Source organism: Tiliqua scincoides, chromosome 1 (genome assembly GCF_035046505.1).
Source record: "Tiliqua scincoides isolate rTilSci1 chromosome 1, rTilSci1.hap2, whole genome shotgun sequence".
In the NCBI taxonomy this organism is placed as follows: domain Eukaryota; kingdom Metazoa; phylum Chordata; class Lepidosauria; order Squamata; family Scincidae; genus Tiliqua; species Tiliqua scincoides.
Window position 1 is genome coordinate 184,227,000 of NC_089821.1, and position 12,184 is coordinate 184,239,183.

General features: G+C 42.3%; 1 protein-coding gene across 2 annotated transcripts; it reads right to left on the reverse strand.

Annotated features, from left to right (window-relative positions):
• Window positions 1-5,790: 5,790 nt before the first annotated feature.
• On the reverse strand, window positions 5,791-7,215 carry CNR1 (cannabinoid receptor 1). Of its 2 annotated transcripts, XM_066610065.1 has the most exons (2): window positions 7,146-7,215; window positions 5,791-7,052 (listed from the first exon to the last, which is right to left on the reverse strand). In XM_066610065.1, the coding sequence occupies exons 1-2, from the start codon at window positions 7,213-7,215 to the stop codon at window positions 5,791-5,793; spliced, it is 1,332 nt and encodes a 443-aa protein (XP_066466162.1). The 2 variants fall into 2 exon arrangements, with proteins under 2 accessions (XP_066466162.1, XP_066466153.1); XM_066610056.1 differs by having other exon boundaries at window positions 5,791-7,215.
• Between the last annotated feature and the right edge of the window lie 4,969 nt (window positions 7,216-12,184).

Below are 12,184 nucleotides of genomic sequence, written 5' to 3' on the forward strand. Positions count from 1 at the left end.
GGCCGTGGACTGAGCTCAAGAGTGGAAAAAAAGTCACTTCTGGTTTCTTCTGGCTTCCCTGGGTCTCCTAATGCCTTATAAGGCATTTAAAAAGTCACTTCCAGTTTCACAGAGAAATCAGAAGTTACTTTTTTCACTTTTGGGCTCAGTCTGAGCCTGGCAGAGGCCACGGACAGATATCCGTGGCCTCTGCTGGGCTCAGAGGATCCTCTGGAGGCAAGCAGAGCTCCCTTTGCTTCTCGAGGGGGCGCCTGCGTGGGTATGTGTGAGAGGCGGACCCGAACCATGGATAAGGGGGCCCCCATATACTTTAAGTACTACAATATAGTATCTGTTAGGCAAGGGTGTCATTGGATTAGTCACTCACTAGGCGGGGGGAATCAGAGAGGAGCTTGTACCTCACCCTGGCAAACACACTTTTCTAAGCATTTTTATAGCCGTGAGAACAACTATCTAACAAGCCCAGTCCTGTTTATATCTACTCAGAAGTAAATCCCACTGCAGTCAATGGAACTTACTCCCAAGCAAGTGTGGATAGGATTGCAGCCTAAAGCAAGGATTAAGTTCAGCTAATCTAAGTGCAGTATCTAAGAGCAGTTATATTTAGTATACAGTTTGTAGGGACTTCATAGCCAGCTCAGTGGAGAAATGGTGTAAGGACAAAATGCACAGTTAAGAGCTTTTATCTTTTTTCTTAAAACTCACAAATGTAAATGAAATATACTGATGAATTCATGATATTTCACAGGATGTTGTTTCTTATTATATCAATAAGCACCATATTTAGTGCCAAGACAGCCCCATTGTCCCATAGTTTTGTTTTTTTTAATCACATAAAGTTAAGATCTTGGATACATAAACAAAAACCTATACAGTATGCATTAACATCACAAGAAGACAGTTTCAAAAATGATTCTTGAAAAACACATTTTCACTGAATTTCAGGTTTCTTTGTTTTCAGAGGAAGAAATAACTTTCAAGCTAAGTACAGTTCAATCCCAGCCACCAGAGGTGCAGAGCCTGGCAGCACAATCCTATGCATGTTTATTCCAAAGTCAGTCCTATTGCGTTCAGTAAGTCTTACTTTTAGGAAAGTATGCATGGGATTGCACACTGCGAGTAGAAGAATCCCTCTAAAGCAGTGGTTCTCAAACTTTTTAGAGGTCCTAGAGCAGCAATTTTCAACCAGTATGCCATGGCACATTTGGTGCACTGCGAATGGTCCACAAGTGTGCCACAGGAGTTTGGGCGGGGATAATTTATTAGTAGGGCCATGGGGTTGTGTCTGTGAGCCCCCTACCGGCAGTTTAGTGTGCCCTTGTCAATTGTCAAAAAACTGATGGTGTGCCTTGACAATTTTAGCACCTTGTCAGCATGCCATGAGATGAAAAAGGTTGAAAATTGCTGCCCTAGAGGCTGCTGCCTGACTTATAAATGCCAAGGGGTATGGCTATAATGGTGATTGGGCAGCAGTGCTCTCCCCCCCCTCCACAAGTAGCAGCTTGTTTGTTAATCCATGATGCACATAGCCTAATCTGCCGTCAGTTTTGCAACCCACCAAATAATGGGTCATGAGCCATGTGTGGGTTCCAGACCCACTTTGAGAACCACTACTCTAAAGCTTAACAGCACCTTGCGTATCTTCCTTCTCTGTGCATGCACAGGCATCGGTCTGTTATGGGGAGTCTAGTATGAATTTCCCACTTCTAGTTACAGCCTACCTGCCCTGCAGACTCTGCTTCTTCCTATGGAGATCCTTTCGCACACAGGAAGTACATCACTCAGGTGATGTACCCACAATGGCCTGGATTCAGACCAGAACATTCAATGAAAGTCGTTTGGAGACATATAACTACGTATTAGTTTTATCATTAAGAAATTATGTTAAATATTTTCCATTCTTACTAAAATGAATGCACCCTGATCAGACAACCCATTTCAAGTGCGTGTGAGAGACCCAATGCACATATGGAGGAAGCTTGCCTACAAGTGACTACTCTTTCATTCTAATAGAGGGGGCAGCTCTGCCCATGAAAAAGAGAACAGGTACAAAGCTGCCTACTTGGTTGAAGTCATGCCTTTTATGCTGGAGTTCTTTGAAGTATATTAGAGAACTATGGATTGTTAAAGATAAAGAAGGCTAAAAATAACCTCATCAATAGTCACGCTATATTTTCTAGGATCAAGCAATTAAATTGCTCCGTATTACACCCAATTTAACCTTGTCAAGAGGTTGTACAAAATATGTACCAATGGCCAGGGCAGCTTGACTATGTTTTTGGCAAGCTGCAGACCAGAAAGGAATTGTTACATTCCCTAAGTGACTCACTAAGGGTCAATCTAGAAATGATGTTTATCATATTTTGGACCTGCATGTTTTTTTAATGCAATTGCAGCTGTGGAAGAATTCAGATCCAGACTATGGCAGAAAAATATTAATCCTCTGCCCCCACCATAAGCCTGATCTGGGAGTCTCATTGTAATTCGCCCAAGGAGGGACAGTCTCAATGGTACCATTGGGAGCTTTTCTCCTAGGTCAAAGTGTAGTCATGGATTACTGATCCAGATCAGGACTCTAGTGAGGTCAAAAGGTTAAAGCCCCTTCCACATACTATGGTCCTGATCTAGACCTCCTTCTCAGAAGCTATTAATGTATAAAAAACATTCAGACCCAAATGAAATCTTTACCATCATGTCTAATTTGCCTTATGACTGACAGTTAAAATAATCAAAAAGTGTAGATCGCAATGTCTACTCTATTCAGTTACACAAATACAGAGATGTAAAATCTCCCCTACTTGCATTCAGCTTATTCTGATGAATAAGCATATAGAGGAGACATATATAAAGGATATAGAGGATATAGAGGAGAGCTGCTAAAATTATATTTTGGGTCTAGTCCTATCCAACTTTCCACTGCCAATGCTGCCATGTCAATTGCGCATGCACTCCATCCTGCAGTTGGGGAGGGGGGAAGTCACAAATGCCTCCTCAAGGTAAGGGAACATTTATCATAATTCTTGCTCAAGAAGTAACAAGAACAGAGTTAAGACACCACCATTTTACCCAGAGGTGATCTATTTTCTTTGCTGGATCCTCTTTACTCACATAACTTAGTCGCTAAGGCAGCCTCAAGAAATTGGCATTTGTCCTCTCTGCAATATCAGCAGCACTCTCAAGCTGTGAGTGAGGAGGCATTGTCTTGCTTACACTGCTAGCTGTTTGTGGCATCTGTTCTTGCATCTCCTCCTCTGCCTTACACAGAAGTCACACTGATCTTTCATACACATGTGACAGGGCTTTTCCCACCCACCCACCCACCCCTCGTGGTGGTGAATTCTGAAACAATACTTTCCAAATGTGGAGTGGGGAAAACAGTATGAGCAGGGACATAATCACATCAGAACAGCTCTTTAATCAACAGATTGGGAAAAGCTTTGCTCAGCTGCTGAGCAAGGACAGCGTGGGCTCTCTGACATGTCTAAGAATCCCTTGCCTTCCAGCCACAGCTCCTCCTTTTCCATCTCAAAGACTCACTGCTAGGGATTCTAAATGCACAAGGTTGCCCTCGTTATGTTCCACTCACCCTAAACAAGGTTCTTTCACAGGAACATCAGCTCTCAGTGAGCTATGTTCTAGCTACAGATATAGTTTTATTCTAAAATTTACTGGATGAAGAAATCAAGTTTATCTGTCTTTTCTTGATCTCTAATAGTTTTGGTTTCCATGTGGCGCTGCAGATGAGAGTTTGCATGCACACACATGCTAAAAGGTAGTTGACAGTACTGGACTCATTCTCCCACTGCTGCTGAACGCATACAAAACAAATCGCCTATATGCAGCCCAGGATGCAGGGATCTAGAAAGGGGACAGTCAGCGCAGTACCCTTTTGCATGTGCAGCAGGTCCTGATCAGAAGGGGGTTCTAAAGAGTGTACTTTTGTATGTGGCTCACCTCTGCTCAATCAGAATGACCTTGTTTTAACAATGAGAGGGCAACTTCTTTACAATAAAGATGTTTAGCATTTCAGTGCTTTCCTCCTACATTTCTAATTCTGGCAGAGAGCGTAGAGAAGCCTTGAGAGACTTCAACTGCAGCTGGATGTTTTAGTGGCTCTTCTCTAAACCCCAATGCCACAACCTTCCAAAGGAACTTGCTCCTGAAAGCAGGAAGTTCAATGTGGGGATCTGAGATATCCCACCAGAATTTCACTTCTTCTTGGCTTAATTCTGACACATATGAATGCCTGTTTTAAAGTTTCCTACATTTGTTCATAGCACCATTTATCTTCTTTTGAATATTCTTGTTATTATTCTAGCTAAAGACACAACAGTGTCTTTCAAAGTACCACAGCACTTTTTTCATCTTAGCAAGGCTATCCACTACTAATACTAAAATACTGATTTTTCTTTAGTTATCAAATTGGGTTTTCAGTATGGATTTACAAACATGCTCAGAATCTCAAAAGCTGTATTTTCACTACTGATTGGAAGAACTCACTTTTAGAAATGGAATTCATGTGCAAAAGAGTGCAACAGGAAATACAAGGAAAACATTTGGTCACAATTTCTTATCTTAGTAATATTAATGTAACCCACACTTATTCAGAATACATACACAACACACAAATACACAGGCATTATTAAACTAGATACAGACACTCACACATTGTTTAAAGTATAATACTAATATTTTATCCTCTCATTACTGAAGACTGATGTTTGGCATCTCAGGCTTGAAATCTAACCTGAGATCGAGGAATGGAACATGTTTCAAGTATACATCACAGTGATGACTTTGTACATTGAAATTGGATACATGCTGTCTTCAGAGATTCAATGCTAGTAGCAACCAACAAAAACAGTTGCTAGCTTAAAAAAAGCAACTTCCTGATGCCTTCTTTTTGGACAATGTTTGTAACCAACAGTCTACATGACAACGGATGGCCCTCTGAAATATACAACCATGTTCTTTTTTCTGTCTGAACCAGTGTTTTCTTTTGCAAAGATATTTCAGTATGTTCTTTAGTTGCTGTTAGTCTCATATTTACATGAGTTTTAAACTTAATAGGGATTTCAAATGTGAGCAGAAGAAATACAAAGCCTTTCCTTTTAAGTTCACTAAAAACCACTAAGAATGTAAAATTGTCAAATACCTCATAGGAACTCTTCAAAATACGGGAAGTGTTTTTGGGGCGAGGGGGAGAAGAAGGGTAATACATCATTACATACTTTTACATTACTTCCACACAAGTCTACCTAATCACTTTGGTTAGACAAATATCAGTAACATATAGAAAAACATCATACATCTCACAAGACATGATACAAAACTTCTACAATCCAGTACTGCCGCTTTTGGGAGAGGGATTGAAAACCTAGTTACAGACAATTAACATACTTCACATTGGAAATAAAACTACAATTAACAGATCTTATTTCCAATTTGATTCCACTGTTCAATTTTTTATAAGTTCCCCATAGTGTGTAGGTTTTTTTTCTCATTGATTAATGTGATGTTTTTTGTGCATAATAATAGGATGATGCCATTTTAAAATTAGCAATTAGTCAATGGAAAACCTGTTTTTTGTTGTTGTTTTTTAAACAGTTTGAATCCTTACTTGCAGAATTTGGAGGAAAGGCTACTGCTCAGGATTCACAAAAACAGTCACTTAAAAAAAATGAGAACAAACTAAAAATGGAACATTTGAGGAAACACACACTTTTGAAATCATGAATTTCTCCTGCTTCCTCTTAGTTTGCTCATGATGCCAGCCAAGAGGACTTTGCTTTACAATGCCTCTGCAGTTGTGTCTGAGGAGACAGACATGGTCACTTTGGCAATCTTAACTGTGTTTTTAATACACCTTTCAGCCGCCTTGTGGACATTACCTGGATTGTTTCCATGTCTGTGCTGATAGTCAGACTCCAAGCTGTTATCAAGCGGCTGTGCAGTCCCTTCACAGGATGGAAACATGCTTCTGAAAGCATGTCTCAGGTCCTTGCTCCTGAGAGCATAGATAATGGGATTCACTGTAGAATTCAGCAGACAGAGCATGCTGCAGAAGGCAAAGATAGTCTTGACAAGCTTGTTCATCTTCCCAAAGACATCGTAGACCATGATTGCAAGTAGTGGACCCCAGCAGATGATCAAAACCACAAGAATGAGGACCAGTGTTTTGGCTAACCTGATGTCCATACGTGTTTGTTCAGGCCTAGTAATCTGCTGCACTTTACCATCCCCTGAAGTGTGAATTATTATGCTCTTTTGAGTGCCACGCTGAAGCATTCTAACAGCATGGCCATGAGCTTTCCACAGTATATACATATAGGCATACACAATGAAAAGCAAAAGCACGCTGGTGACCCCAATCCAGAACAAGAGATAGTTCTCATCAATTAAAGGAAATATATCTGAACAGACAGAATTTAGTTTTTTGCAGTTCCAACCGAGCAGAGGGAGGACAGCTATTACTATAGCTATGGTCCACATCACACAGAATGCTACAACAGCCTTTGATCGGGTAACAATCCTTTTATAAGATAGGGGCCTGTGTATAGATATGTACCTGTCTATCGCAGTGAGGAAAAGGCTGCCAACTGAGGCAGTGAATGAGGCTGTAACTCCACCCAGTTTGAACAGAAATACATTAGGACTGTCTTTCCGATGGAAAACATGGAAGTCAACAAAGCTGTAAACAAAGATGACGCTGCCCAGGAGATCAGCTACTGCCAGGCTACTGATGAAATGATAGGAAGGCCTGCAGCGAAGGCTTCGGGAGTGCAGGATGACACACAGGACCAAAAGGTTCTCCAGAACAGTGAAGGTGCCCAGGGTAAGGGACAGTACTGCAATAGCCAACTGCTGGCTAGGATTCAGGATCATAAAGCACTCCATATCCATGAAGTTATCCCCACATTGTATATTATCCTCATTATCCTTGAAGGTGGACAGGGTCTTGTTGTAAAAATCTGTAAGGTTGACCGGATCCGATGGATGCACACCCAAGACGGCGGCATCTTCTCCTGCAGTCATTTTTGATCGGAAGTCCCCTCGGAAAGAAGAAAGAGGGAATTTCTGCGGGTAGTATGCTAGCTTGGAGGCCATGTCGCTTTTAAAATCTTCGTACTGGATATCGTTAGAACCCATGTAAAGAAGATCTGTGGTAATGGTTCTGAAGGTCGTATCTGCGAGGCCATCTAGGACTGACTTCATAACCCCAGATTTCAGTTATGCAGGCTTGGGAAAAAAGTGTGGGAAGCAATCCTGGTGAAGAGGGGAGAAGACCAAACTTAAATAAATATAAGCAACAGCAGAAAAGAAGGTCAAAAAATTTCTATAAGCAACTTAGTAGAGTGATGTCCAGAAATCCCTTTTTCCTTCTACCTAAGCCTTTCATACTTACAACAGGTGGACATTCTTTCAGTTGAGGAAGGTCTGAAATACAATGTGTGGCTATGTAAAATGAAATGAGGAGTTGGTTGAAAAATTAAAAGGAAAGCTGTTAAAACCAACTAGAAAAAGCCAATTAAAATTAAAAAATTTCTATCAGATACATTTTCTAAACTGGGCCATTTCAGAAGACAATATTCAACATGCAACTTAACATGTGGTCACACCATAAGAACATAAGAAGAGCCCACTGGATCAGGCCAAAGGCCCAATGACTCCAGCCTCCTGTATCTCACATTGACCCACCAAATGCCCCAGGGAGCACACAAGACAACAGACACAACCTGCGTCCTGGTGCCCTCCCTTGCATCCGGCAATCAGAGGCAGCCTGCCTCTAAAACCAAGAGCTTGCGCATACGTACTATGACTTGTAACCTGTAATGAACTTTTCCTCCAGAAATTTGTCCAATCCTTCTTAAATGCACCCAGGCAAGATGCCATCACTGCTTCCCGTGGCAAAGAGTTCCACAAACTAATTACATGCTGGGTAAAGAAATATTTTCTTCTGTCTGTCCTAACTCTCCCAACACTCAGCTTTCGTGGATGTCCCCTGGTTCTGGTGTTATGTGAGAGTGTAAAGAGCATCTCTCTATCCACTTTATCTTTCCCATGCATAATTCTGTATGACTCAATCATGTCCCCCCTCAATCATGTCCCCCCTCTTTCCTAGACTGAAGAGGCCCAAATGCTGTAGCCTTTCCTCATACGGAAGGTGCCCCAGCCCAGTAATCATTTTCTTTGCTCTATTTTGCACCTTTTCCATTTCCACTATATCCTTTTTGAGATGTGGCGACCAGAACTGGACGCAATATCCCAGGTGTGGCATTACCATCGATTTGTACAACAGCATTACAATATTAGCTGTCTTATTCTCAATGTCTTTCCTCATGATCCCAAGCATGGAATTAGCCCCCTTCACTGCCGTTGCACCAGCAGTTGATGAGCACAAGAACAAGTTTGTAAGGACATGCTTTTCTATCTACACAAGTGAAGAGGTGTTGAAAAAGTGTGTAGTCAAGAGATCCACTTGTATCAATTGTCCATCTCTACAAACATTGTACGATTTACAGCCCAATCCTATGGGCAGGGTCTGCTACTGGAACGAGTGTTCTGGCAGTGGAACATGCTTTATAGTGTCACAAACATTTTGTATTGGAGCGCATTACCATGTGCTTCTGGCATGCCAGGGATGGCAAGTGGCACCCTGCATGCGGCAGCAGCCTGGGAGAGGCTCCATAGGTCCTGGTACATTGATGGGGTGGAGGTGTTTCATGGGTGGGGAAAGGGCATTCCTGGGCAGATCAGGAAGAAAATGGGAAATGTTTTGGAGGCAGATGGGGTGCATCCTGGTGTAGATGAGTTAACTGAAATGTTATATTCTCTACAGCCTCCCAACCTGGTCTCTTTTTCTTCTCAAACTTGGGCAGGCTATATAGCTGGTACAGGTCCGAGGAGACCTATAGGCAATTGAGGGGCTTATGGAGAGGCAAGGGAAAATATTTTCCCTTGCCTCTCCCAAGCATCCTGATCACCCCTTCCTCACCATAGCATACAGTTCTGCCTGTTTTGGTGCACCTGCATGCTATAGCGGAAAGAGAGGAGAAGATTGCACTGAAAATCTTCTTTAAGCAGTTTCTTCTGCTGAAAAACCATGAGCCTTCAAACTTTAAAAAGTTGCTTGAGGTGGTAGAGTAGTAGTATTGGTTGTGTAAGGTAGCTTGAAGAACAACACACACCCTAAAAGGCACACATGCACAGGAATCTTTAAGCAGCTCTTGTGCTAAGTGTCCAAACCAAACTGAAGGTAGAAAACCATAAAAAGCTATGTGGCATTCAAAGGGGAGACATACTGAAATGTCATCTCACTTTATAATTCATGAGGTTCATAGCTAACAAGCTTCTAGGTTGCCCAGAGCTGTAACTAGGGCAGAGCCTGAGGGGCACCTGCCCTTGGCGCTATGCAATGCGGGGGCACATGACTGCCTCAGGCTCCACCCTAGCTCTGGAGGAGGTGCTAGTGGCTTCACACACCCCATTCCTTCTCCTCTGAGGAGTGACTGCCCCCTCCTCCAGAGAAAACCTGGAAGTGACTGCCCTGCACCACAGTTCTCTCCCTTCTGGAGAACCCAATGTTGTGATGGCTTCACTGACCTGTGCACCAGGGCAGTGCATTACAGCTCTGAGACTGCACCCTGTCCCAATCAATATTATATGATATGTTGTTTTTTAAATGCTGTTGAGTGAGGCACACAACCCTGTTCTCTTTAGCTCAATTACAACAATCAAGAGTTCTAACCCTGAGGGCGCAATCCTAACTGCACCCTATGCTGGCCCAAGTTCCTTGGGCTGGCCTGGGAGGGTTGCAAATGTGCCGTAAAGCACGTTTGCGCCTCTTCGAAGGGAAGCCGGGCCGGCACTCTGAGAAGCGCCGGCCTGTGGAGGCTGACATAAGCCTCCGCACCAGCTTCCCCCAGCAACTTGTATCCGCTCATCAAAAGATAGGCGTGGGGGAGGCAGGGGGGGGGGGAGACGTCCTGGGTGGGGGTGGGCAGGGAGTCAGAGGCGGGGCTTGGATCTGACAGTTATACTGGATTCCAACCCCTGTTTCTGGGAAGAACAGAGCGGCTTTAAGCTGCTCCACTCTACGCGGACTTGTGCCACCTCCAGAGGTGGTGCAAGTCCGAGGAGACCCACTGGGACCAGCAGCCCTTACCCAGAGGTAAGGGGAAAAGTTTCCCCTTGCCTCTGACTAAGCCGCTTCTGGCCACAATCCTGCACTGGATACAGCGCAGGATAGGATTGCGCTCTGAGTTGCTTAAAAACAGTGGTGAGAACGAACCAAAATTTACCAGGTTCAGATGCAATGACAAAATCTTGGGTTATTCTAAACATGTAAACTGAGGCTCATTTTAGTAATGCTAAAGTTTGTGGATTAATAATGGTTTATAGTTATTCAGTCATTGTGCGCTTTCTGTGAAGAGTGAACTCAGTCAGTTCTGCTTACTGTTGATGCTGAACATGATATTTACAAAAAGTTGTACTCCAAGTATTTCTTTCATGTATGGAAGGCACTTAAGCAAAAGGTGTTTTTTGCCCTTCTTGCTCCAATTCCCTGTGCCACATGCCATCCTGTTCTGAATAATCCCCCAAGCCCCAGGAGCAGATTTTCAGGGGCACAGGAGGGAAAAACTGCCCCCTTGTGTGAAAAGAAGTGCCTTCTGTTCATGGAAGAAATACATTAGAGCCAACCCAGAGTCAGTAATGGTGAATTGAAAATAGAAATAAAGAGGCCTTCATTACCCAGGGATTTTTCCTCGCTTTTTCCCAAAATTATTCCTCAGTCATATAAACAAATTCTACTAATAGCTTTCTCTTACATTTGTATTATATTTCATACTGAGCATACTTCTACAGCAGCAATCCTTAAACTGTGCTACAATATTCTAATTTACCTGTTCACTGAACCACCATGTATTCTTACCTTACACCCTTCCACATGGTTGCACTTGAGAGTTTGCTGTGAAGTTTTGCAAATTAAAAAAAAACTTGGTTCTAAATATAAAGGATGAAGGGGAATATTGCTAAGTTTGCATATGCTCCACGTTACTGAACTTAAAAATCCTACACAGTCTGGGACCAGTATATGTTGGGAAGCACCTCTTTTCATTAAGCATTACCCTGTTATTAAAGACTTCACTGGAAAGATCCTTTTCATAGGGCCAAACCAAAGGAGACACAGCAAATCAGTAACTGCATTTCCTGATATTTTCATTCATAAGGGCCATCATGATGGTTTCAAATCTGGATTGGAACTGTGGCAACAGGGAAGGGGGAATTAGCCCTCCCTCAATATTTTCCCCAAACTAAATTGACCCCTGGAGTTGCTATTGGCCCACCAGTGGAAAACATACAGGTACCTGTTGTGAGGCTATTAGCAACTTCAAATCTGGGAGATGCATGGAGGTTACACCCAAGTTGTCCAACACAACTGTTCCAATCCATTTTTGAGCTGCCTGCAGCTGTTAGATGAAAATGAAAAGTCAATCACAGATGTCTTGACTGGTTTGGCAGGAACAAGTATGGCAAAGAGCAGGGGTCTTCCCTCTTATTGTTCCAAAGCTTTGGAATTGGACCCGATTATGTAATTGTGACTCCTTTCCTGCTTAAAGAAAAAGATTTACTTGTTGCAACAAGCATTTTTATTGTGTTGTGCTGTGGTTTGTTCTGCTGTTTTAAACTGGTATTTTATGACTGTTGTAGAAGCCATTATAATGTTTACTCTCCAGTCTTTACTGTGTGGTTTTATTGTTGTTTTATGTCTGGACTATGAGCTGCCTTCAGCAAATTGAGTGAAGTGAGATGTAAATGTATTATAAATCCAGAAGTTCCTAAAAAGCAGATTGCTATAAAAATTAGATTGTTGGCTGTTATCTACTATAAAAAGTAGATTGTTGGTTGAGAAGGCCAATAGCAAATTGCTGGCATTATATGCTGACAGGTAGTAATTTGTGCTGAACCTAGAAAATCTACCCGTAACCATATACTGTATGAGAAACTCATTGGCAAGTGTAAAGGGTTGATTTGTAACAATAAAGCTACTACTCAATTAAGTGAACAAAAATAGTCAAAGTGTGTCTCATGTCAGTATAAAGATCATGGGATTGGGGACATGTTTTTTGTTTCTTAGAAAAGGAAACATCACTAAACTCTGGATTAGCAGAGTCTCCTGCCT

Excerpts from the sequence above, each read along its gene's own strand:
- CNR1 (XM_066610056.1), bottom strand. The coding sequence starts at position 7,215 with ATGAAGTCAGTCCTAGATGGCCTCGCAGATACGACCTTCAGAACCATT.